Source organism: Chiloscyllium plagiosum, unplaced genomic scaffold (genome assembly GCF_037043375.1).
Source record: "Chiloscyllium plagiosum isolate Xiang-an unplaced genomic scaffold, Cpla_swu_hap1 HiC_scaffold_19, whole genome shotgun sequence".
NCBI lineage: Eukaryota > Metazoa > Chordata > Chondrichthyes > Orectolobiformes > Hemiscylliidae > Chiloscyllium > Chiloscyllium plagiosum.
The window spans coordinates 56,948,278-56,974,803 of NW_028270157.1; the positions used below are offsets into that span (position 1 = coordinate 56,948,278).

Consider the following 26,526-nt stretch of genomic DNA (forward strand, 5'->3'; position numbering starts at 1 on the left):
CAAGTATACCCTAGACCTCTGTGGGAAACAAGGGAAGTGAATGCTGGGCCCCTTGCTGAGATATTTGTATCATCGATAGTCACAGGTGAGGTGCTGGAAGACTGGAGGTTGGCTAATGAGGTGCCACTGTTTAAGAAAGGTGGTAAGGTTTAGCCAGGGGTCTATGGACCGGTGAGAATGACATCAGTGGTGGGCAAGTTGTTGGAGGTAATCCTAAGGAACAGGATTTACATGTATTTGAAAAGGCAAGGACTGATTAGGGACAGTAGTCATGGCATTGTATATCGAAATCATGTCTCACAAACTTGATTGAGTTTTTTGAAGAAGTAACAAAGAGGATTGATGAGGGAAGAGCGGTAGATGTGATCTATATGGACTTCAGTAAGACATTCAACAAGGTTCCTCTTGGGAGTTCGTTTATCAAGGTTAGATCTCATGGAATACAGGGACAACTAGCCATTTGGATACGGAACTGGCTCAAAGGTAGAAGAGGTGGTGGAGGGTTGTTTTTCAGACTGGAGGCCTGTGACCAGTTGTGTGATACAAGGATCAGTGTTGAGTCCACTACATTTCATCATTTATATAAATTATTTGCATGTGAACATAGGAGGTATGTTTATTATGTTTGCAGATGACACCAAGATTGGAAGTGTAGCGGACAGCGAAGAAAGTTGCCTGAGAGTACAACGGGATCCAGATCAGATGGGCCAAAGGGCTGAGAAGTGGCAGATGGAGTTTAATTTAGATAAATGCAAGGTGCTGCATTTTGGAAAAGCAAATCTTAGCAGGACTTATACACTTAATGGTAAGGTCCTAGGGAATGTTGCTGAACAAAGAGACCTTGGACTACAGGTTCATAGCTCCTTGAAAGTAGAGTCACAGGTAGATAGGAGAATGAAGACAGCGTTTGGTATGCTTTCCTTTATTGATTCAGAGCATTGATTCTAGGAAATGGGAGGTCATATTGAGGCTGTACATGCCATCGATTAGGCCACTTTTGGAATATTGTGTGCATTTCTGGTCTCCTCCCTATCAGAACGATGTTGTGAAACTTGAAAGGGTTCATAAAAGATTTACAAGGATGTTGCCAGGTTTGGAGAGTTTGAGCTATAGGATGAGGCTGAGGGCTGTTTTCCCTGGAGCGTCAGAGACTGATGGTGACCTCATACAGATTTATAAAATCATGAGGTTCATGGATAGGATAAATAGCCAAAGTCTTTTTTCTGGAGTGGGGAGTCCAGAATTAGAGAGCATAGGTTTAGGGTGAGAGGGGAAATATATAAGAGAGACCTAAGGTGCAATTTTTTCACGCAGAAGGTGGTACGTGTATGGATGAGCTGCCAGAGGAAGTGGTGGCGGCTGGTCCATTTATAGCATTTAAAAGCATAAACCATCCTGGATGGTTACAGGAATAGGAAGGGTTCAGAGAGATATGGGCCAAATGCTGGCAATGGGACTAGATTATGTTTGGATATCTGGATGAATTAGACCTAGGGGCCTGTTTCCATGCTGTACATCTCTTTGACTCTGAATGAATAGTTATTTTAGGTAGAAACATTTGTCCTTCAGACAGAACCTTTAACAGCTAAATTGGGCAGTGATTTTTCAATGAAGTCATCTTAGATTATGTGTTCAAATTCTGGAGTAGGACTTGAACCCACAAGTACATCATGCTTCGACCAGCTGATACTTGCAGCATAATGTACTGTTCAACTAGAAACAGATTTCACAGTAACAAACACAATTTGGGGAAGGAAGGGCTTACAGTCAGTAGAGAGAAGTAAAGGGGTTTTCTTTCCCAGACATTTTCTCCCTCTTTGTAAAACTCAAGCGGATATTTCCTTCCTACCTTGTGATGAAGCAACTCCCAACCTCTGAATGGCAGCTCTCTCTCTCTCTCTGAGGGTACAAGAAGAATTTAGGATTACACAGGTCCTCAGAAGTTGATTTCCAGTTAGACAATGTGTTGCGTCATATTATAAATGTGCCCTCAAAAAGCCAACTTTAGTCTCTGTGATACATCACAGATATGTTCATAAACCGTTGTCCACAGAGATTGGTCACATTTTTGAATCATAACCCCTTTGGTAGGGATCTATTCAGTGTGCTCCTTGTGCACTGACAGAACTCACCCAGCTAAAACAATGATCTTGACTGACATGGTCCACAAGCAAACAAACATGCAACACTTTACTTCAGAGTGATACACTCAAAAGGCTGAGTTATCAAGTTGACCAATCATTTGAAGGACAGGATATCCTGTAATATCCAAGAACAGGAACATTAACATTTATACATTAAATGAACTATTCTAACAGGTCACAGTCGAGCATTCCATGTGAGAATCCAAGTTCGAGGTGCTTAGTAATTAAAGTTGAACAGAATTGAGCACACATCTAAAAACAAAATCACATTTGATGAATTTTGTAAAGTACACTAAAAATTATAGTAGCTGAAGAGGAATATACAGGAACACACATAGAAGAAGCAGAATTTTTGGAAAAGGTCGCAGAGGTTGCTTGGATTGAAGTTGGATCAATAATGTTTGATTTGGTGGATGGTTTTGTATAAGGATTGAAGTTGATACAATTATAAGGATTAACACAGGTATCCAATTCAGTGATATGGTTCACAATATCATTGGCAGGCTCACATTTCTGCCCTGCGTAACACTGGCAAGTAAACGCTTCTGCCAAGAAGAGAATATCTTCAAAGGAAGCTCGTCCCATGACTGTGTATCCATTGTCACTTTGACTGATTCTGAAGCTTGCAGGGTTCAAGTGCAGATAATCGGGGGAGTCCCAGTTCTTTCGCACACATCGCCCTTTCTTCTGACACAGTATTTTACTGCAGAGCTTCGCCGCAGATGTCACGTTAAGAATATAAGGATTCAAGACTTCCTTTACATAGTTGGCAACCTCCAAACACACATTCTGTAAAATACAACCACAGAGTTACAAAATGCTTCTCCCAAGTCTAACATTTATATACTACAGATACACAATAAATAGTTAGTAAAATACAGGTATACCCTTTTGCTACTCTGCACATCTAGTCTGCCATCTGACCAGTTATGAGGTTCATCTATTGACCTATATTATTCCCTTAAAGTACCTTTCCAAAGATGTGAGAATCAAGGTTAACTTATAGCTGTTTATTAATTCCCCAGATGTTTAAGATCAATAAATTGCAGATTTCTGCCTCCAAATCAAGGTTTTCTTTGATTTTAAACATGGTTTGCTTCTATAATGAAGGGCAAGTAAAAACATTCTTGACACAAACCATATTACAGTGCCTATGATATAAACATAAGTTATCTGATGAATGGTTTTATTGAAATTCTCATTATGTCTCTGTATATGTTTCAAGTAATTTATGCAAAGCTTCTTTTTAATCTTCAACTTCTAGCAGTAGACTAACTCCTACCCAAAAGTATTCTAGCTGAACAAAAATATTCTGATGGGTTTTCTGTGAATATATTAATTAGAATTGGAATTTATTTTTTTGTGATTCATTCAGCTAGGAGATAATGATCCAAACAATTGTGCAAAACATATATTTTAATGTTGATTTTTTTGTTTCAAGTACATTTTAAAATTAGATATTGCACAATATCACGATCACATTTCTCTGAAAGGCTGTATTTTGCGTTTACGAGTAGTGTCATTATTATTTTATGCAGACCTCAGCTTTACCTAAAATTTTCATGAACACTGAAGTTGCTTCTTGTAATTGTACATTCTTAACACACACAGAATTTCTCATTGTGTATAAACTGCATCTTTTTAGTGTAAATGGCAGACAGCCTCACAGCTGGAAGAACCTTCCTTCACCATGAGAATTAACTACATTCCAAAACAAACATATAATTAAACACTTTGCTTTGAATTTCCACGCCTCTCTCACCTTCACCTGGTCCATCTCTGACTCTTTCTTTCTTGACTTCTCTATTCCTTTTTCCATGAATAAGTTGCCCTCTAATATCCATAGTACACTCACTGACACCCACATCTACCTTGACTACATTTCCTCACACCATGCTTCCTGTAAGGACTTCATTAATTTTCCTACTTTCTCCATCTCCACTGCATCTGTGCCACCTTTTGTAATGATGTTTCTGCCATGTCTTCCTTTAGCCCCAACCAAAGATTCCCCCACACTATGGTGATAGGATCCTCAGCCAGGTTCGACAAAATTTTCCACACTTCTGTGCTCACCCTTTCCCTCGCTTTCATGGTCACAAAAGGTTCTCCTTATCCTCACTTTCCACCCGAACAGTCTTCACATTCAAAGGATCATCTATGCCACCATTTTGGCCACCTCCAGCATGATGATACCACTAAATACATTCCGGTTGTCCCCTTGTGGCACATTCACCCAAGCAGACAGACGTCACTCTAATGTGAGGGAAGGCACCTCTAATAGCGCAGCACTTCACAGTGGGTCTGCTTGGATTTTGGCATTCAAGTTCTGAGGTGGGTCTTGAACCCAGAACCTTGAAACTCAAGAGGCAATATTTCCAGAGGTAAAAGGAAATGGCTCAACTCAGATTTATTTTCTGACAAAAATCCAAGATATAATATGCTGGTAGAATAAAACATTAATGACATCCACGTCTAGATCAATAAGTACCAATGCTGAGCTTATATAACGTAATTTAACAAAGAGAAAAAGCCAGCACCTTGTGTTGTTCTGTACATAGGCTGCAGGGTAAATCACAATGTTACTGCCTTGACATAGATGATGGAATGGATTGCAAGATCAATTGGGTTCAATTGGGCAAAGTTCTGTAACATGTAATCCACTCTGATGAAAACTTACAAAATAAAAGATGTATGAACTTCTGCCTTTAAACTATTTTAATTTAAGTGAATCCCGATCATAGATTTGAGTTACACTGAATCTGGCAGCTCACTGGTGACTTGCTCATTTCGTATTTCCTTAATTATTGAGCTTTCACGGTCATCATCCATCATAAGGAAACCTGCTTTTTAGATGTTCAGTTTAGTTAAATTGGCTATTTTAGTATAACTATACTGAACATCTGACAAAGTAAAGAAGCCAGATTGCGTTGAATCATAGAATCCCGACAATGTAGAAGCTGGCCATTCAGCTCATCAAAGCCACACCAACCCTCAAAAGACCATCCCACGCCCACACTCTAACCCTGCATTTCCCATATCCAATCCACCTAACCTGCCCACCTCTGGGAGGAAACCCACACAGACATGGGAAGATTGGCTGTGGGGAGTTTGCACAGTCTCCTGAGTTGAGAATCAAACTCAGATCCCTGGGAGTTTGAGGCAACAGTGCTAACCACTGAGCCACCCTGTGTTGCCACGTTAACGCAAGTGAACAGTTAACACTAGTGTCATAATAAGCAACCAGCAAGCAATTGATAGGCGATTAGAAAAACTAATGCAAAACTTGAAAAAATAAACAATAATCAGGAGTTAAAGGTTTTTTTTAATAATTTCAATTAATTACAATAACTTACCGTATTTTAAAGAAGGATTGTGGATCAGAGTATGGGAAAGAAAGGAACAAGACACTTTCAGAGAGTTATGAAGAGCCTTGGATCTTGAAGCAAAGACAATGATGATAAAAGCTTAGTCTATTTCAAAGGTAAGATTTTAAAACACACCACTGCTTAAAGCATGTGCATCCATGGACAGATCCAATCAAATTGAGTATCAAATTGAGCCACATTATTAACAAATAAGACTTTAACAGCAACTTCCAAAGTGGTTGTTGGGGTGTTTAATTCAAAAAACCAGATGTACAAGGGATTCTGGAGCCATTATTTTCTGCAGTTGAACCTGCAGACAGTAGCACTGCCCAGGATCTAGGTCATGATGAGCATTCGTGGGGCAGATCTCTCTGTTTGCAGGTTGGCTTGCAGCAAAACTGGAGGTGATTTATCTTGAGGAAGCAAAGATTTTCCAGCCAGATACTGGAGTAGCCAATTCAGATTAAAGTCTATTCTGTGTATTGGAAAAGTGTGACCTTTTGTATCACTGAGATTTTCCATTTTGGAGTTAAGGATGGTAGCAAGCATCTCAGATGGCAATATATCAGCCAACGATGAGGTAAGTTTTCTCACGCGATTACACACTTTTCACCACATTTTCTACGCAAGCGTGATGTTGCACAAGCAACCTGGCGAATCCCATGCAGCAGGCCAGGAGCAAGTTCATGCTCCTTCCAGGGTTATAGGTTCTTTTGCCATATTGGAAGGCCAGCTGAACACCATTACAATCACTGCCAGCCAGAAGCAGTCCAGAAGAAATACCTCCAAAGAATCAGAAATGTCAGTGATGCTTCATTACAGTGGCCCTTGGATAGAATCACTGACAGGAGGGGCATTCTGTTGCTAGCAGGCAGCACCAGGACACTATCCTAACAGACCTATCGGCTTGGGATCAAATCACCATGCAGATCAGTGTTGATGATCCAGGCAAAAGGGAACATAAGGAAGTACAGGAAGAAAGTGAGTGATCTCCTACACTCTCTTAAAGGTGAGAGGCACCATTCTCTCTTTGGTACCTCATACTCACAGTGGGATCACTTAGTCTAACTCCACCACTGCACAGGCAGCTCATAGAGTCATAGAGATGTACAGCACGGAAACAGACTCGTCGGTCCAACTCGTCCATGCTAACCAGATATCCTAAATTAATCCAGTCTCATTTGCCAGCACTTGGCCCATATCCCTCTAAACCCCTCCTATCATATACCCATCCAGATGCCTTTTAAATGTTGCAGTTGTACCAGCCTCCACCACTTCCTCTGGCAGCTCATTCCATACAAGCACCACCCTCTGCATGAAAAAGTTGCCACTTAGTTCCCTTTTATAGCTTTCCCCTCTCACCCTAAACCTATGCCCTCTAGTTCTGGACTCCCCCATTCCAGGGAAAAGACCTTGTTTATTTATCCTACCCATGCCCCTCATGATTTGATAAATCTGTATAAGGTCACCCCTCAGCCTCTGACTCTCCAAGGAAAACAGCCCCAGCCTATCCCCATAACCCAAACCCTCCAACCCTGGCAACATCCTTGTGAATCTTTTCTGAACCCATTGCAAGTTTCACAACATCCTTCTTTTGGAGGGAGACCAGAATTGCGCACAATATTCCAAAAGTGGCCTAACCAATGTCCTGTTCAGCTGCAACGTGGTCTGCCAACTCCTGTACTCAATGCCATAAATACTCAGAGCTGGCAAGTCTCAGTTTATGAAGTGGGAACTAAAGCAAGGTGATTGGGGTGAATAATTTCTCAATTACAGGAAAAGCTTTTTAGGTTGCTTCACATTCTAACTATGAACTTCACCCCTTTAAAACAAAAGCAATTTACACCTCCCACTGTGAGTGCTGCTTTGTTGACATTGAAAGTTCATTTTACAATTGATTTTCAATTCAAACCTTTGAGCTTTAGAATTTGCATTTGCTGCAGTGACTGAAAGGGAACTGGTCTCCAAGATTTAGACCAAACTCTTGACTGATCCTGACCAATCCGAGGACTAGAAATGGCCTGGCTCATAGACTGACTGGAGTCCACCCTCCTCCCATTACAGATTCCCATTCACAAATCACCTTGCTCTTCATGTGGTTGTACTGTATTTATTTACAGTTTTACGCACCAGATCCCACATTGATGCAGCACTATGCCTTTCAACCAGACGTACTTAGAATTCATAGAACCCCTATGGCATGGAAGCAGGCCATTTGGCCCATCATGTTGATATTGACCCAACAAAAAGCATCCCACCCAGACCCAACCCCATCCCTGTAACTGTACACTTTCCATGGCTAATCCACCCATCCTACACATCCCAGGACACTATGGGCAATTTAGCATGGCCGATCCACCTAACCTGCACATTTTGGACTGTGGGAGAAAACCACAGCACCCAGAAGAAGCCCACCCACACACAGGGAGAACAGGCAAACTCAATAGTTGCTCGAAGATGGAATTGAACCTGGGTCCCTGGTGCTGAGGCAGCAGTGTTAACCACTGAGTCACCGTGTACTCCTGAAGAAGGGTTACATCTGAAATGTTGACTTCTCCACCTCCTGATTTCCTGTGTTCTTCCAGCCTAATTGGTGCAGTACTGTGTCCTTCAACCAGATGGACTTTCAATTTTTCAAATTGATACTTAATTCTTTTCTTTGGTCGCATGCGAGAGCCTTGCCTCCTGCACTAAAATGTCCCTCTCTATCACAAGCTCCCTGCTTGCCTTCTGTTTTAAATGGCCCTTTCTGTCACAAATTGTCTATTGCAGTTGTCAAGGTCACAGCAAAAGTGAAGACATAGAATATTGAAGTTTCATTAAATACAGCCAAAACTGCGGACTGTCCTGGACTGGAAGCCGAAGGCCAACGCCAACAGGTGCATTTTGGGTCTATCCAGTCAGGTTTCTGAAGTTGGTCAGAAGTTAATTGGGAAGGCAAGTTAATTTCCAAAGAGTCGTGCAATTAAAGAAAAGCAAATGCATACAATTAGGCTTCTTGTCACCTGAAAACAAGGAAATAATTTCCTCTTGGAAGGAGGGAGGACTTAAATACAAAATTTATTGCTACAGTCAGACTCACATTTTTGGACTTTTACCCAATTATGGTCAGCACAGTGGCTCAGTGGCTAGCAATGCTGCCTCACAGCGCCAGGGACCCAGGTTCAATTCCATCCTCGGGCGACTATCTCTGTGGAGTTTGCACATTCTCTCCATGTCTGCATGGGTTTCCTCTGGGTGCTCCGGTTTCCTCCCATAATCCAAAGATGTGCAGGTCAGTGAATTGGCCATGCTAAATTGCCCATAGTGTGCAGAGATTTGTAGGTTAGGTGCATTAGGTAGGAGAAATGTAAACATAGACCAGTACAGGCCCTTCGGCCCTTGATGTTACGCCAACCTATGAAACCAATCTGGAGCCCATCTAACCTACACTGTTCCATTCTTGTTCATATGCCTATCCAATGACCATTTAGTTGGCGAGTCTATAACTGTTGTAGGCCATGTGATCCATGCCTCTACTACTTTCTAAGTAAAGAAACTCCCTCTGATATCTGTCCTATATTTATCACACCTCAATTTAAAGCTATGGCCCCTCATGCTAGCCATCATCATCCAAGGAAAAAGGCTCTCACTGTCCACCCTATCTAATCCTCTGATCATCTTGTATGTCTCTATTAAGTCACCTCTCAATCATCTTCTCTCTAATGAAAACAGCCTCAAGTCCCTGAACCTTTCCTCATAAGACCTTCCCTCTATTCCAGGCAAAATCCTAGTAAATCTCCTCTGCACCCTTTCTAATGCTTTCACATCCTTCCTATCCTGTGCCGACCAGAACTGCACGCAATACTCCAAATGTGGCCACACCAGAGTTTTGTACAGCTGCAGCATGGCCTCATGGTTCTGAAACCCAATCCCTCGACTAATGAAAGCTAACATATCATATGCCTTCTTAACAACCCTATCAACTGGGTGGCAACTTTGAGAGATCTATGTACATGGACACTGAGATCTCTTTGCTCATCTACACTACCAAGAATCTTACCATTCGCCCAGTACTCTTTTTTCCTGTTATTCCTTCCAAAGTGAATCACCTCACACTTTTCTGCATTAAACTCCATTTGCCACCTCTCAGCCTAGCTCTGCAGCTTATCTATGTCCCTCTGTAACCTACAATATTCTTCGGCACTATCCACAACTCCACTGACCTTAGTGTCATCTGCAAATTTACAATTATCCCTCATCCAAGCAGTTTATGAAAATGACAAACAGCAGTGGACCCAAAACAGATGCTGAACTCCAGGATGAACATTTCCCATCAACCACTACCCTCTGTCTTCTTTGAGTGAGCCAATTTCTGATCCAAACCACTAAATCACCCTCAATCCCATGCCTCTGTATTTTGTGCAGTAGCTTACCATGGGGAACCTAACAAACGTCTTACTGAAATCCATATACACATCAATCGCTTTACACTTATGCACCTGTTTGGACACCTTCTCAAAGAACTCAATAAGATTTGTGAGGCACGATCTACCCTTCACAAAACCATGCTGACTATCCTTATTCCTACCAAGATGATTATAAATCCTATCTCTTATAACCCTTTCCAACACTTTACCTATAACTGAAGTAAGGCTCGCTGGTCTATAATTACCAGGATTGTCTCCACTCCCCTTCTTGAACAACGGAACAACATTTGCTATCCTCCAGTCTTCTAGTACTATTCCTGTAGCCAATGATGACATAAAGATTAAAGCCAAAGGCTCAGCAATCTCCTCCCTGACTTCCCAGAGAATCCTAGGATAGATCCCATCTGGCCTGGGGATTTATCTATTTTCACACTTTCCAGAATTTCTAACACAAAGTAATAGGGTAAGGGAATGAGTCTGGGTGGGACATGCTTTGGAGACTCAGTGTGGACTTGTTAGGCCAAATAGCCTGTTTCTACACTGTAGGGATTCTATGACTCTAATTGAGTCATCATGCCCACTATTACTCTTGAATCCTGAGGGAGTAGGAAAACCCACTCTACCAGATTTTCATCAGTTCAATTGAGCATAGCTATTAGATTTCAATAAGGGCAATGTTTTGTTTGATCATACATAATTTGATTTTATTCATTACCTCAGTGTCCCAGTCTAGCCTGTTGGGAACATCACTAAAGCATGAGCAACAAAGGGTTTGGGTAATTTCATAGAATCCCTACCGTGTGGAAGCAGGCCACTCAGCCCATTGAGTTCACAACGACTCTCTGAAATGCATCCCACTTAGGCCCACCCCATCACTTTTAACCCTGCTTTTCCCGACTGTGGGAGGAAACCAGAGCACCCAGAGGAAGCCCATGCAGATAGTCACCTGAGGGTTGAACTGAATGCAGGACCTGGCGCTGGAAGGCAGCAGTGCTAACTACTAAGCAACCATGAGGCTTTTTAAAGAGGTATGAGAAACCACATTGAACTAATCTAAGTGATCTCTGCACCTCTTCCAAACCAACACCATGTGTATGCTTCCAGTGAGGAAGACTGATATAAATCTTGGCTGAATTTGTTTTACACCATCCAAACAAGGATCAATTAAAGCATCCCACCTCTGCTTTGCCAAATGTCACTTATCTCATTGCTGTAGATCAAACTTGAAGCGACAACATTTTGTCTTACTTGGTTTCACCCCAGGTACTGCAGTGACTCGGTAATAAAAGTACAGAGAGCAGGCTTCAACAAATCCAAATAAGTACACTATGACAATATATTCATCACATAAATGGGTAAATATCAAACATATTTACCTCTGTTTTAGTCATACTCAAACTGCCCCACAACACAAACCCAGCTGTTCCCAGAGCCGCACTCTCCCCAATGGTATGGACAAGGTCAATCTGCAAAGGAGAAAGTTTGAAGTAAAACAATAAATTTTACAGTCAACTTGAAGAAAATAACTCCATATGAGTAGAATCAATTGACATTGCATTGCACAATTCCAAAATTTTCATGTTTTATTCTGATTGTAACAGTCAAAAACTGCAAGAAATTGTCAATCTTTTTTAAATTACTTTGGCAAATAATGGAAGTTTTATTTCTTGTTAGTCTGATGTAATTTACCTCAGATAGGTATTCATTGGCAGCATTGGTGAAAACGGGCCGCGTGTAGATGTACAAAGGTGGTGAATACTCCTGACTGGAAAGCAATGCAACTCGCTTTGCTTCCTGAATCCGGTGCCGTACAAACTTAGCAGCATTGACTGAAGCTCGGAGCATTGTCTGCAGGTAGATGGATGGAAACAGTGCTGTGCTTTCATTCCACAGCCAGAGAAGCTCATTATTTCTATCTATTTCAATATCAGGACAACTCCCTGAGTAGTTACTATTATTGTCCTTGTAGTTATAGTTGTAACACTCCGGGTACAAGTAATATCCCCAGAAGTGATTCGGTCTTAATGACTTGCCTAATTTTAAAGTTTTTAACATTAAGTTCTTTGCCTGCTCTTCAAATTGCTTCTTGGCAATCGCAATTATCTCACTCATGTTTAACAACTGGTTTCGTTGCTTAACCAACTCGATTGATTTTGTCCTGTAAATATCTTTCTGGTCCCAGTTTCTTATCCACTGAGGCCTCCAGTTTTCCCAGTTTATTATTGCAATTCCAGGAAGCTCTTTTAAAGGAATGTAATACTGAAAATCTTCAGCTGCCTTTGCATAGTGAAGATCAAAGGGTGCCAGCTGGGGGATACCACCATTGAATGACTCTCCAGTTACCTCGTCATAGTATGGATAATAACCAAGCCTATTGTGGTAGAATATCGTGATGGGCTGTCCTGTCGCTGTTTCTAAAGGGCTACCGATGACTTCAAAAAGGCTTAGATCTATCGCAACATCAAACTTGCTCTCACATAGTTCGACGGGTGCATTCCACAGAGCAGTGAACGGGGAGTTCTCTATCAAGGGATTCACAGTTTGATGCAGTGCTTGACTGAAGCCGGTGGAAACAAGGAGGGCCAGCTGGATAATTGCCATGGAAACAGGGTTGGTTCTGTTGTTGATGTAGCCATTAAGTCTCATTATTGCACCACAGTATTTGTAATCTGAGGGAACAGAGAAAATTCTTTCAACATTTAGTGACTATGGGAGAAAATTGTTCCGTTCTTCTTTGTAATCAATACTGAAGGTACAAAATACTATCTAGGGTATAGCTTGTCAAATTAAGATAAATGGCCAAAACTCTAGATTTGTAAGACTTTTGTTTGAAAGTTAAATAGGTCAAGAATGTAGGCCACTCCAAACTCCTAATATAAAATGTCCATGTGAAGGAATGCACTATAATGCATTTGCATTTGGGCAATTCTGGGCATGTGTACACCACACACTTGCTATACAAGAACATAAGTATCAGTGTCAGCCCAATATTGAAAGACAACATCCAGGGAATGAAACCATACAAAACACAAATATTATGTTTGGGTGCATTGCTAGGACAGAGAGCAGCTGAATAATTGCCATGGAGACAATTTGCTAGACCATCTTATAATTAATAAGCATGTTTAATGGTAAAAGATGTCTCAGGATGTTTTTAAAAGTTACCTTTAAATTATCATTTTTACCATTAAAAAATGCATTATAATAAGATATGAAATCAAGCAACATAAAGTGAGATTAGGTAAAATTATCAAAACCTTGCTCAATAAGGCAGGTTTTAAGAGAGTGTTAAGCATTTTAATGTTTAAAAGAGGAATACAAGATACAGAGATAAACAGAGGATGGAGAATTTCAGAGCTTAGCGTGGAGCTAACTGAAGATCTGGTAACCAACAGTGGAGTAATTAAAATTGGCAATGTTCAAGAGGTCAGAATTACAGGAGTGCTGGTATCTCAGAAGGTTTGGGGGACGAAGCTAAAGAGTAATTCAAAAACAAGGACAAGATTAAAATCAAGATATTGTTTGACTGGGAGCTAATGTAGAACATACAGGTGAGAGGGAACATGATTTAATATGAGTTCAGATAGTGAGTCACAGAGATACACAGCACGGAAACAGACCCTTCGGTTCAATTTGTCCATACCAACCAGATATCCCAGTCCATGGATCTGGATCAGTGGTGCTGGAAGAGCACAGCAATTCAGGCAGCATCCGACGAGCAGCAAAGTCAACGTTTCGGGCAAAAGTCCGTCATCAGGAATAAAGGCAGAGAGCCTGAAGCGTGGAGAGATAAGCTAGAGGAGGGTGGGGGTGGGGAGAAAGTAGCATAGAGTACAATAGGTGAGTGGGGGAGGAGATGAAGGTGATAGGTCAGGGAGGAGAGGGTGGAGTGGATAGGTGGAAAAGGAGCTGGGCAGGTCGGACAAGTCCGGACAGGTCAAGGGGACAGTGTGGAGCTGAAAGTTTGAAACTAGGATGAGGTGGGGGAAGGGGAAATGAGGAAGCTGTTGAAGTCCACATTGATGCCCTGGGGTTGAAGTGTTCTGAGGCGGAAGATGAGGCGTTCTTCCTCCAGGCATCTGGTGGTGAGGGAGCGGCGGTGAAGGAGGCCCAGGACCTCCATGTCCTCGGCAGAGTGGGAGGGGGAGTTGAAATGTTGGGCCACGGGGCGGTTTGGTTGATTGGTGCGGGTGTCTCGGTGATGTTCCCTAAAGCGCTCTGCTAGGAGGCGCCCAGTCTCCCCAATGTAGAGGAGACCGCATCGGGAACAAAGGATACAATAAATGATATTAGTGGATGTGCAGGTAAAACTTTGATGGATGTGGAAGGCTCCTTTAGGGCCTTGGATAGAGGTGAGGGACGAGGTGTGGGCACAGGTTTTACAGTTCCTGCAGTGGCAGGGGAAAGTGCCAGGATGGGAGGGTGGGTCATAGGGGGGCGTGGACCTGACCAGGTAGTCACGGAGGGAACGGTCTTTGCGGAAGGCGGAAAGGGGTGGGGACGGAATTGTATCCCTGGTGGTGGGGTCTTTTTGGAGGTGGCGGAAATGTCGGCGGATGATTTGGTTTATGCGGAGGTTTGTAGGGTGGAAGGTGAGCACCAGGGGCGTTCTGTCCTTGTTACGGTTGGAGGGGTGGGGTCTGAGGGCGGAGGTGCGGGATGTGGACGAGATGCGTTGGAGGGCATCTTTAACCACGTGGGAAGGGAAATTGCGGTCTCTAAAGAAGGAGGCCATCTGGTGTGTCCAATCTAGTCCCATCTGCCAGCACCTGGCCCATATCCCTCCAAAACCTTCCTATTTATACACCCATCCAAATATCTTTTAAATGTTGCAATTGTACTAGCCTCCACCACTTCCTCTGGCAGTACATTCCATACACGCATCACTCTCTGCATGAAAATGTTGTCCCTTAGGTCTCTTATATCTTTCCCCTCTCACCCCAAACCTATGTCATCTATGCAAGGTTTGTAGCTCAGGTTGAGGTTTAGGGTGTAGGTTTGCTCACTGAGCTGTAGGTTTGATATCCAGACGTTGCATTACCTGGCTAGGTAACATCATCAGTGCGACCTCCAAGTGAAGCGAAGCTGTTGTCTCCTGCTTTCTATTTATATGTTTGTCCTGGATGGGGTTCCTGGGGTTTGTGGTGATGTCATTTCCTGTTGGTTTTCTGAGGGGTTGATATATGGCATCTCGATCTATGTGTTTGTTATGGCATTGTGGTTGGAGTGCCAGGCCTCTAGGAATTCTCTGGCATGTCTTTGTTTAGCCTGTCCCAGGATAGATGTGTTGTCCCAGTCGAAATGGTGTTTTTTTTTCATCCGTGTGTAGGGCTACGAGGGAGAGAGAGTCGTGTCTTTTTGTGGCTAGCTGGTGTTCGTATATCCTGATGGCTAACTTTCTTCCTGTTTGTCCTATGTAGTGTTTGTGGCAGTCCTTGCATGGAATTTTGTAGATGACGTTGGTTTTGTCCATGGGTTGTACTGGGTCTTTTAAGTTTGTTAGTTTTTGTTTGAGAGTGTTGGTGGGTTTGTGTGCTACAAGGATTCTGAGGGGTCTTAGTAGTCTGACTGTCATTTCTGAAACTTCTTTGATGTATGGTTAGGGTTTCTAGCTGTGTTTGGTCTGCTTGTCGTGGTTTGTTCTTGAGGAATCTGCGGACTGTATTTTTTGAATATTCGTTCTTCTTGAATACGTTGTATACCTATACCCCAGGGAAAAGACTTTGTCTCTTTATCCTATCCATGTCCCTCAATTTTGTAAACCTCTATAAGGTCACCCCTCAGCCTCTGATGCTCCATGGAAAACAGCTCCAGCCTGTTCAGCCACTCCCTGTAGCTCAAATCCTTCAACCCTGGCAACATCCTTGTAAATCTTTTCTAAATCCTTTCAGGTTTCACAACATCCTTCTGATAGGAAAGAGACCAGAATTGCATGCAATGTTTCAACAGTGGCCTAACCAATGTCCTGCACAGCTGCAACATGACCTCTCAACTCCTGTACTCAATACTCTGATCAATAAAGGAAAACATACCAAACCCCTTCTTCACTACCCTACCTGCGACTCCACTTTCAAGGAGGTATGAACCTGCACTCCAAGGTCTCTTTGTTCAGCAACACTCCCTAGAACCTTACCATTAAGTGTATAAGTCCTGCTAAGATTTACTTTCCCAAAATGCAGCACCTCTCATTTATCTAAATTAAACTTCATTTGCCCCTTCACAGCCCATTGGCCCATCTGATCAAGATCCCGTTGTAATCTGAGGTAAGCTCCTTCGCTGTCCACTACACCTCCAATTTTGGTGTCATCTGCAAAATTGCTAACTCTTCCTCTTATGCTCACATCCAAATCATTTATATAAATGATGAAAAGTAGTGAACCCAGCACTGATCCTTGTGGCACTCCACTGGTCACACACCTCCTGTCTGGAAGATAACCCTCCACCATCACCCTCTGTCTTCTACCTTTGAGCCAGTTCTGTGTCTAAAGGGTTAGTTCTCCCTGTATTCCATGAGATCTAACCTTGCTAACTAGTCTCCCATGGGAACCTTGTCGAACGGCTTACTGAAGTCCATATAGATCACATCTACTGCTCTGCCCTCATCAATCCTCTTTGTTACTTCTTCAAGAAACTCAATCAAGTTTGTGAGACATGATTTCCCATGCACAAAGCCATGTTGACTATCCCTAATCAGTCCTTGCCTTTCCAAATACCTGTACATCCCGTCCCTCAGGATTCCCTCCAACAACTTGCCCACGACCAAAGTCAGGCTCACTGGTCTATAGTTCCCTGGCTTGTCCTTACTACCCTTCTTAAACAATGGCACCATGTTAGCCAACCTCCAGTCTTCCAGCACCTCACCTGTGACTATCGATGATACAAATATCTCAGCAAGAAGCCCAGCAATCACTTCCCTAACTTCCCATGGAGTCCTAGGGTACACCTGATCAGGTTCTGGGTATTTGTCCACTTTATGCATTTCAAGATATCCAGCACTTCCTCCTCTGTAATATGGACATTTTTCAACATGTCACCATTCATTTTCCTGCATTCCACATCTTCCATGTCCTTTTCCACAGTAAATACTGATGCAAAATACTCATTTAATATCTTCCCCATTGCCTCTGGCTATACACAAAGGCTACCTTGCTGCTCTTTGAGAGGCCCTATTCTCACCCTACTTACCCTTTTGTCCTTAAATGTATTTGTAAAAACCCTTTGGATTCTCCTTAACTCTATTTGCCAAAGCTATCTCATGTCCCCTTTTATCCATCCTGATTTCCCTCTTAAGCAAACTCCTACTGCCTTTCTATTCTTCTAAGGATTCACTCGATCTATCCAGTCTATACTTGACATATGCTTCCTTCTTTTTCTTAACCAAACCCACAATTTCTTTAGTCATCCGGCATTCCCTATACCTACCAGCTTTCCCTTTCACCCTGACAGGAATATACTTTCTCTGGATTCTTGTTATCTTATTTCTGAAGGCTTCCCATTTTCCAGCCGTCCCTTTACCTGCAAACATCTGCCCCCAATAAGCTTTTGAAAGTTCTTGCTCAATACGGTCAAAATTGACCTTTTTCCAATTTACAACTTCAATTTTTAGATCTGGTTTATCCTTTTCCAGATATCCTAAATTAATCTGGTCCCATTTGTCAGTATTTGGCCCATATCCCTCTCAAACCTTTGTATTCATATACCTATCCAGATGCCTTTTAAATGTTGGAAAACATAGCAGTTTCCACCACTTCCTCTGGCAGCTCATTCCACACAGGCACCACCATCTGCGTAAAAAAGTTACCAGTTAGGTCTCTTAAATCTTTCCCCTTTCACCCTAAACCTATGCCCTCTAGTTCTGGCATCCCACACTTCAGGGATAAGACCTTATCTTTTTACCCTCTCCAATCCCCTCATGATTTTATGAACCTTTTTAAGGCCCCCCACCAAAGCTTCAGGGAAAACAGCCCCAGCCTATTCAGTCTCTCCCTGTAGCTCTAATCTTTCAACCCAGGCAACATCCTTGTAAACCTTTTTTGAACCCTTTCAAGTTTCCTCTAGCAGGGAGACCAGAATTGAACGCAGTATTCCAAAAGTGGCCTAACCAATGTTCTCAAGTTTACAGAGGGCAAAGTGTGGGATTCCAGCCAGCAGTATGTCATAATAGTCAAGGTCAGTACAGATACGATGGGCTGAATGGCCTCTTTCTGTACTGTAACCTACTAATGTTTTAGGACAAACAGTGAGGAATGCTAAGCTTATACAAGATCATTTCTCATGCACCATTTATAGTTTTAGTCCTTTCCCACAACAAAGTATTGATTAAAATGTCAGGAAGTCATGTTTGCCTGGAGTTTAGCAAAACAGGGATCACTGAAACTTGGTAACATGTTGGAAATCCGAAACCTGAACAAACAGTTGTGGTGTTTAATCCAGAGAGATTTAGATTGCAATCACAAAAGAATATTGAAGTGGCTGCAGGGTATTTAAATTCAATTTGATACTGGGATTATAAATCAGTGGCTTTAAAGATTGTGGAGATGCTCAATTGGACAAATTATTGCTGTGGGTAGATTAGTGATACCATACTAATGTGCAATTTGCAGTATTTTAGCTGGGCTATCAGGAAATTATTAGCTAATAATAGTTTACGGAGAGATTTAAATTAAATCTGATAAATTCTAACTACACACTTCTCCCTGGTGATTTTTAATTTTACATTCAGACAGAAGGCATTATTGCAATTGAAAGCAAGCATGCGGTCTCAACATGTGTATGGAATGAGCTGCCAGAGGAAGTGGTGGATGCTGGTACAATTACAGCATCCTGGATGGGTATATGTACACTTTGCCCTCTGTAAACTTGAGAACATTGATTCGGCCGCTGTTGGAATACTGCATTCAATTCTGGTCTCCCTGTTAGAGGAAAGATGTTGTGAAACTTGAAGGGGTTAGAGGGATATGGGCCAAGTGCTGGCAAATGGGTCCAGATTAATTTGGGATATCTGGTCCCATGGACGAGTTGGACCGAAGGGTCTGTTTCTATGCTGTACATCTCCATGACTCTATGAGTCTGATTCCATATGTTGCAATTGTTTTATTAACTAGAAGTGCAGGCCGCAGCACGAGAACAAAGATACAAAACAAAATCTTGCGCACACAGATACGTCCGGAGAATTAAGGCGTATTTTCCGTAAAACACGAAGTATTTTTTGAGCTAATCAGCTAGTTCCAGAAAAATAAATTAAGAAGTTTGTTCTCCGTGAAAATCTTCACCTTCTTTAAAAAAAAGACAAATTGCATTACATTTCACTGTTGGATTTCATTCATAAAAAAGTATAACATTATTTTTACCAACGATGAAAAGTTACTGCTGCTCAGAACAGATACAAACATTTGTGTTTTACCTAAAACAATTGTTGTAGTTTATCTTTCGATGTAATTACAGATTAGACACTCAATATCACTTTCCTGCCTTGAATCACTTACATTTGAGATGGGTGCTTCTTTCCTTGGTGTAGCTTCTGCCTAACTTCCGGCTCAGCAAGTGATGAGAGTTTAAATGAGAGTTGAAAGTATTTTGGAATTCTAACGGCGAGTGACTTTAAACAGAGAATGGATCGAATTGCGGTAGAAAGGTTTACGTGACGAGGGTAATTCGCTGTCTTTCTGCCTCAATGAAGCAGAACAATCCTGAACATCTTGTTTGATGCAGCAACATGTGGGGGGTGGTGAGGGCCGTTGATGGTTCAGTCTCTCCCTGGCCTTAGAGGCGCGAGGAGTGTCCTTTAAAATCAACAGAGACTTGAACATGTCACCGGCATGAACACAGTCAAAATTGGCACTTTGCACAAAGCCTTTTACTTTAGTTTTTAAATGACTGACCTTATCACAATGAGGTCCCTTGTCCTCTTGCTTAGTTGATCATTTATCCGGGAAAGAGATAGCCAGTAGAGTTTAACACATCATGATACACCTTCAACAGAGGTACACAATAGCTATGGGGGAAGGGGAGAGGGGGAGGGGTGGATGGAATCCTTAAAGAACAGGTGATTAACAAAGCCCGACTGTATTATCTTTCACTGGAAGAGTTTGTTCTCCTTCAGCAGAGATAGAGCAAATGAATTCTCACAGGTCATAGTTCTTTGCTTAGTTTCTTCTCAAGATTGTGATAACATATGCAGATGGATATTAAAATCTAGTTCAGACATAAGCATGCTTCTTGAAGTCAACTAGTTACAAAAAAAAGCAGCATATTTTTCAGTATCAGCTTGCAAAACAATATTCATAAGATCAGTCTGCTAGCTTGTTTTTTTCCCAAATTGTCTCTATTCTAACTTACCCCGAGATTGAAGTTCTTGGTTATTTGAAGCAGGTTTACTGGGAAGCGGACATGAGAGTTTGTTGCCTGAGTTTTAGAGGTTAATGTTTGATTAATTTGTTTCATATATATTTTAAAGCCTTACTGCTTCCAGAAGTTTGAAATAATCACACGGACAGACATTGGAGCTGACAGTGAATGCATTTCTCAGCATGTGCTATGGAACCATACATTGTTCCTTTGGTACACTGCGAGTTGGCAGTAGTCAGTGATTTGGCTTTAAGGATAGATCTGTATGCATACACAAAATAATGTAGTTCTAAGTCCCATCTGTTCCAGAGGTGTAATATTATGCTTTAAAATATTGATATCTATAACTAGACAGTGTATCAGAAAGGATTTTTAAAAAAAAATTACACATAGTTCACAATTCCCATACCCTCATACAATGCAGATGTCCAGTTGATAATGCAACATATTGTAAAGGATGCTGTTACTAACTCTCACCTTTTGTCCAGAACAGGTAAGTTAATATTCCAAATGCTTTTCAAGAATAGAAGAATTAGCTTTATTGGTGCATGTACTCACATGAGTACAGTGAAATGTTTACAAGTTGCCACTTACAGCACCATCTTAGGGACCAAGACACCTAGGTGCAGATACTTAAATACAGATTCTTATGGGAAAACGTTTCTTTAAAAAAAAAATAAAAAGCCCAGCAATAAATTAGAAAAATAGAGAAATAAAAGTTCAGAGAAACAGTCCTTCTATCCCAGACTGCATTGGGCTTCACCTTGAGGCAGGGAGTCCCAGTCCACACTGAGGCCGGGAGTCCGAGTCCACGGCGAGGCCGGGAGTCTGAGTCCACACTGAGGCTGGGAGTCCCAGTCCGTGCTGAGGCCAGGAGTCCCAGGCCGTGCTGAGGCCAGGAGTCCCTGACCGTGCTGAGGCCGGGAGTCCCAGTCCGTGCTGAGGCCAGGAGTCCCAGGCCGTGCTGAGACCAGGAGTCCCAGGCGGTGCTGAGACCAGGAGTCCCAGGCCGTGCTGAGGCCAAGAGCCCCAGTCTGTGCTGAGGCCAGGAGTCCCAGGCCGTGCTGAGGCCAGGAGTCCCAAGCCGTGCTGAGGCCGGGAGTCCGAGTCCACGCTGAGGCCGGGTGTCCCGGTCCTCGCTGAGGCGGGGGTCCGAGTCCACACTGAGGCTGGAAGTCTGAGTCCACACTGAGGCTGGGAGTCCTAGTCCGTGCTGAAGCCAGGAGTCCCTGACCGTGCTGAGGCCAGGAGTCCCAGTCCGTGCTGAGGTCGGGAGTCCCAGTCCGTGCTGAGGTCGGGAGTCCCAGTCCGTGCTGAGGTCGGGAGTCCCAGTCTGTGCTGAGGCCAGGAGTCCCAGTCCGTGCTGAGGTCGGGAGTCCCAGTCTGTGCTGAGGCCAGGAGTCCCAGGCCGTGCTGAGGCCAGGAGTCCCAGGCCGTGCTGAGGCCAGGAGTCCCAGTCCGTGCTGAGGCTGGGAGTCCCAGGCCGTGCTGAGGCCAGGAGTCCCAGTCCGTGCTGAGGTCGGGAGTCCCAGTCTGTGCTGAGGCCAGGAGTCCCAGGCCGTGCTGAGGCCAGGAGTCCCAGGCCGTGCTGAGGCCAGGAGTCCCAGTCCGTGCTGAGGCCGGGAGTCCCAGGCCGTGCTGAGGCCAGGAGTCCCAGTCCGTGCTGAGGCCGGGAGTCCCAGGCCGTGCTGAGGCCAGGAGTCCCAGTCCGTGCTGAGGTCGGGAGTCCCAGTCTGTGCTGAGGCCAGGAGTCCCAGGCCGTGCTGAGGCCAGGAGTCCCAGGCCGTGCTGAGGCCAGGAGTCCCAGTCCGTGCTGAGGCCAAGAGCCCCAGTCCGTGCTGAGGCCAAGAGCCCCAGTCCATGCTGAGGCCAGGAGTCCCAGGCTGTGCTGAGGCTGAGAGTCCCAGGCCGTGCTGAGGCCGAGAGTCCCAGGCCGTGCTGAGGCCGAGAGTCCCAGGCCGTGCTGAGGCCGGGAGTCCGAGTCCACGCTGAGGCTGGGTGTCCCGGTCTTCGCTGAGGCGGGAGTCCGAGTCCACACTGAGGCTGGAAGTCTGAGTCCACACTAAGGCTGGGAGTCCTAGTCCGTGCTGAAGCCAGGAGTCCCTGACCGTGCTGAGGCCGGGAGTCCCAGGCCGTGCTGAGGCCAGGAGTCCCAGTCCGTGCTGAGGTCGGGAGTCCCAGTCCGTGCTGAGGCCAGGAGTCCCAGGCCTTGCTGAGGCCAGGAGTCCCAGTCCGTGCTGAGGTCGGGAGTCCCAGTCCGTGCTGAGGCCAGGAGTCCCAGTCCGTGCTGAGGCCAGGAGTCCCAGTCCGTGCTGAGGCCAGGAGTCCCAGGCCGTGCTGAGGCCAGGAGCCCCAGGCCGTGCTGAGGCCAAGAGCCCCAGTCCGTGCTGAGGCCAGGAGTCCCAGGCCGTGCTGAGGCCGAGAGTCCCAGGCCGTGCTGAGGCCAGGAGTCCCAGGCCGTGCTGAGGCCAGGAGCCCCAGGCCGTGCTGAGGCCAGGAGCCCCAGGCCGTGCTGAGGCCAGGAGCCCCAGTCCGTGCTGAGGCCAGGAGTCCCAGGCCGTGCTGAGGCCGAGAGTCCCAGGCCGTGCTGAGGTCAGGAGTCCCAGGCCGTGCTGAGGCCGGGAGTCCGAGTCCACGCTGAGGCCGGGTGTCCCGGTCTCGCTGAGGCGGGAGTCCGAGTCCACACTGAGGCTGGAAGTCTGAGTCCACACTGAGGCTGGGAGTCCAGGTGCACGCTGAAGCTGGGAGTCTGGGTCCATGCTAAGGCGGGGTCCCAGACCATGCTTCGGCCAGGAGACCGAATCCACGCTGAGGCCAGGAGTCCGGATCCACAATGACACTGGGAGTCCCAGTCCACGCTGAGGCCGGGAGTCCCACTCCACACTGAGGCCGGGAGTCCCACTCCACACTGAGGCCGGGAGTCCCACTCCACACTGAGGCTGGGTGTCCTAGTCTGCACTGAGGCCGGGTGACCCAGTCCGCGCTGAGGCCGGGAGTCCGAATCCACACTGTGGCCGGGAGTCCGAATCCACCCTGAGACTGGGAGTCAGAATCCACACTGCGGCCGAGTGTCCGAATCCACTATGAGGCCGGGAGTTCCAGTCCATGCTGAGGCCGGGAGTCTGAGTCCACGGTGAGGCTGGGTGTTCGGGACCATACTGACACCTCAATTTTAGGATTATCAAGATTTTTCTCTGAATCCACAATCCATCCTATATTTGTAATTGCCAGCCTGATAACCTTTTCAGAACTGTGCTTTCATTCTTCATCACTGGAGGATATAGATACAGCCCCCTACTGTCCTTCCTGTATACCCACAACGAGACCAAATTCTGAGCAAACAGCACCTACACGTTCGCTGACAATACCACTGTGGGTAGCACAGATATCAAATAACGATGAGTCAGAATACAGAAGGAAGATAGAGGCCTCGGTGACATGGTGCAATGAGAACAACCCCTCTTTCAATGTCGGCAAAGCTAAAGAACTGATCATTGACTTCAGGAAGAAAGGAGGAGAACGTGGCCCCATCTACATCATTGGAGCTGAGGTGGAGAGAGTCGAGAACATCAAGTTCCTTGGAGTGACAATAACCGACAATCTGTTTGAGACCTCCCATATAGATGTGGCAGTCAAGAAGACACAACAGCGCCTCTTCTTCCTCAGGCGGCTCAGGAAATTTGGCATGTCCATAAGGACCTTCGCTGACTTTTACAGATACAACATGGAAAGCATTCTATCCGGGTACATAATGGCCTGGTATGGCAACTGCTCTGCTCAGGACAGTAAGAAACTGCAAAAGGTTACGTTCACAGCCCAGACCATCACGAAAGCCAACCTCCTATCCATGGACTCCATTTACACGTCTCTTTGCAATGGAAAGGCTGCCAATATCATCAAAGACCTATAGCACCCTGGTAATGCTCTTCTACAACCTCTTCCATCAGGCAGAAGATAGAGAAGCTTGAACATGCACCAGCAGATTTAAGAACAACCTCTTCCCTGCTGTTGTTAGACTGATGAATGGACTCTCCAACTTCAAATAATGTTGATCTTGTTAATGTTGTTCTTGCTTTTTACACGTCCTGCGTGCTGTAACCTGTATGTCACAATCTGTCCAAGTTTTTCTCACCGTATGATCTGTATGTATCTCCTTGCTTACTATGACCTGCCTGTAATGCTCACAAACAAAGCTTTTCACTGTACTTAGGTACATGTGACAATCAATCAATCAATCAATCAATCACTCATTCAATCAATCCTACCTTTAGCAGCTTGTGTTACGTTCTGGAATTTTCTCTTATTGTGTAAGATAATGATTCTGAAGAGGTTAATATTGGACACTGCATTAAAATCCAACTAATTTGACGAATAAGAATGGAGTAGGCAATTAAACCCCTTGAACGTGCTATATTGTGTTTGACATGTTTACCTGTTTTACTTGTGTTAGTGAATAAAAGTTGCAGTTGTTTGAAAAGTTACAGTAAGGTAGATAAACAGCACCAGTTGTGGTGCAACCTTGTACTGCAAGGCTGTCTTGAACTTTCAATAGTGTGTTTTGCACAGGGCAAAGGAGGTAAAACAAACCACTGAGCCAAACTGAGAGAAATCCCACATTCATAGTTTGCATGAGTTAACAAATATACTTTCAGTGCTGGGGAAAGCAATTGATGAGATGGTTTTGTCCCTTGCCTTGTGGCAAACAAAAATATTTTCTATGCTGACTCCTTCCTCCTTGGCCTGTTATATGCCATCTGAGCGAGACTAGCTCTCAATCCAAATCAGCCACTGTTACGATTTACTAATTCATGGATTATTGTCGCGCAGAATGAGGCCATTTGACCCGTCTATCTGCTTCAGCTGTTTTGAATCCAAAGTAGACAGGCAGGAGACTGGAAGAACACAGCAAGCCAGGCAACATCAGGAGGTGAAGTCAACCTTTTTTTTTGTCTCTAACCAAATTTGTTCCACTGCGAAATCTCTTCAAAGGATGCCCACTTTGAAGAAGTTCTCTGTCTCCCCCAGACATGCGCTCAGTGAGATCATTTCTCACTATCACAGCACTATGACCTCTTCAGCCCTCCAGCTCTTTGACCACACAATGAAACAAACTCACTACTATAGCCATGTGACATAACTGCATCAGTGCAGTGTCCTGCACCCAGGCTGAACTGGAGCAGTTCATCAACTTCACCCACAACTTATACACCACCCTCAAATTTACTTGGTTCATCTTGGATACCTCCCTCCCCTTTCTTGACCTCTCCATTTCCATCTCCGGTGACAGTCTCCAGACAGATATTTACTACAAACCCACAGACTCCCATAATTACCGAGACTACACCTCCTGGATAGTAACTGTTGCCCCCTTGTTCAAGAAGGGGAGTACAGCCAACCCTGGTAATTATAGACCAGTCAGCCTTACTTCGGTCGTGGGTAAACTGTTGTAAAAGGTTATAAGAGATAGGATTTATAATCATCTAGAGAGGAATAAGTTGATTAGGGATAGTCAACACATTTTTGTGAAGGGTAGGTTGTACCTTACAAACCTTTTGAATTCTTTGAAAAGGTGACCAAACAGGTGGATGAGGGTAAAGCAGTTGATGTGGTGTATATGGATTTCAGTAAGACATTTGATAAGGTTCCCCTTGCTAGGCTATTACACAAAATACAGAGGCATGGGATTGAGGGTGATTTAGCTTGGATCAGAAATTGGCGAGCTGAAAGAAGACAGAGTGGTGGTTGATGGGAAATATTCATCCTGGAGTTCAGTTACTAGTGGTATATTGCAAGAATCTGTTTTCGGGCCACTGCTTTTTGTCATTTTAATAGATGACCTTGGTGGAGTCAGCTATTATGAGGGGGCATAGCTTTAAATTAAGGGGTGGTAGGTATAGGACAGATGTTAGGGTAGGTTCTTTACTCAGCGAGTCGTGAGTTCATGGAATGCCCTGCCAGTAGCAGTGGTGGACTCTCCCTCTTTATGGGCATTTAAACGGACATTGGATAGGCATATGGAGGATAGTGGGCTAGTGTAGGTTAGGTGGGCTTGGATCGGCGCAACATCGAGGGCCAAAGGGCCTGTACTGCGCTGTATGTTTCTATGTTCTATGTTCTATGTTCTATGAGGACGTAGAAGGATGGGTTACTAAATTTGCGGATGACACTAAGGTAAAAAAAAATCACACAATGCCAGGTTATAGTCTAACAGATTTATTTGGAACCACTAGCTTTCAGAGCGCTGCTCCTTCATCAGGTGGT

At 44.3% G+C, this 26,526-nt stretch overlaps 1 protein-coding gene and 1 pseudogene across 3 annotated transcripts; one reads left to right on the forward strand and one right to left on the reverse strand.

Annotated features, from left to right (window-relative positions):
* Positions 1–756: 756 nt before the first annotated feature.
* Positions 757–19,861, reverse strand: LOC122559370 (hyaluronidase-like). Of its 3 annotated transcripts, XM_087996911.1 has the most exons (6): positions 19,800–19,848; positions 19,404–19,700; positions 11,608–12,587; positions 11,295–11,384; positions 2,654–2,933; positions 757–1,899 (listed from the first exon to the last, which is right to left on the reverse strand). In XM_087996911.1, coding segments are annotated over exons 3-6 (1,329 nt in total). In that variant the 5' UTR covers positions 12,565–12,587; positions 19,404–19,700; positions 19,800–19,848; the 3' UTR covers positions 757–1,897. The 3 variants fall into 3 exon arrangements, with proteins under 3 accessions (XP_087853037.1, XP_043564752.2, XP_043564753.2); XM_043708817.2 differs by lacking the exon at positions 757–1,899 and having other exon boundaries at positions 2,166–2,933; XM_043708818.2 differs by lacking the exons at positions 757–1,899; positions 19,404–19,700 and having other exon boundaries at positions 2,166–2,933; positions 19,800–19,861.
* An 842-nt stretch (positions 19,862–20,703) lies between these two features.
* LOC148146784 (uncharacterized) lies at positions 20,704–24,233 on the forward strand (annotated as a pseudogene).
* Positions 24,234–26,526: the final 2,293 nt, after the last annotated feature.

Coding starts and splice junctions, on each gene's coding strand:
- LOC122559370 (XM_043708818.2), bottom strand. CDS start 12,564: ATGAGACTTAATGGCTACATCAACAACAGAACCAACCCTGTTTCCATG. Junction 11,385..11,607: donor CCAATGAATACCTATCTGAG/GTAAATTACATC, acceptor TCTCCTTTGCAG/ATTGACCTTGTCCATACCAT. Junction 2,934..11,294: donor TGAGTATGACTAAAACAGAG/GTAAATATGTTT, acceptor TGTATTTTACAG/AATGTGTGTTTGGAGGTTGC.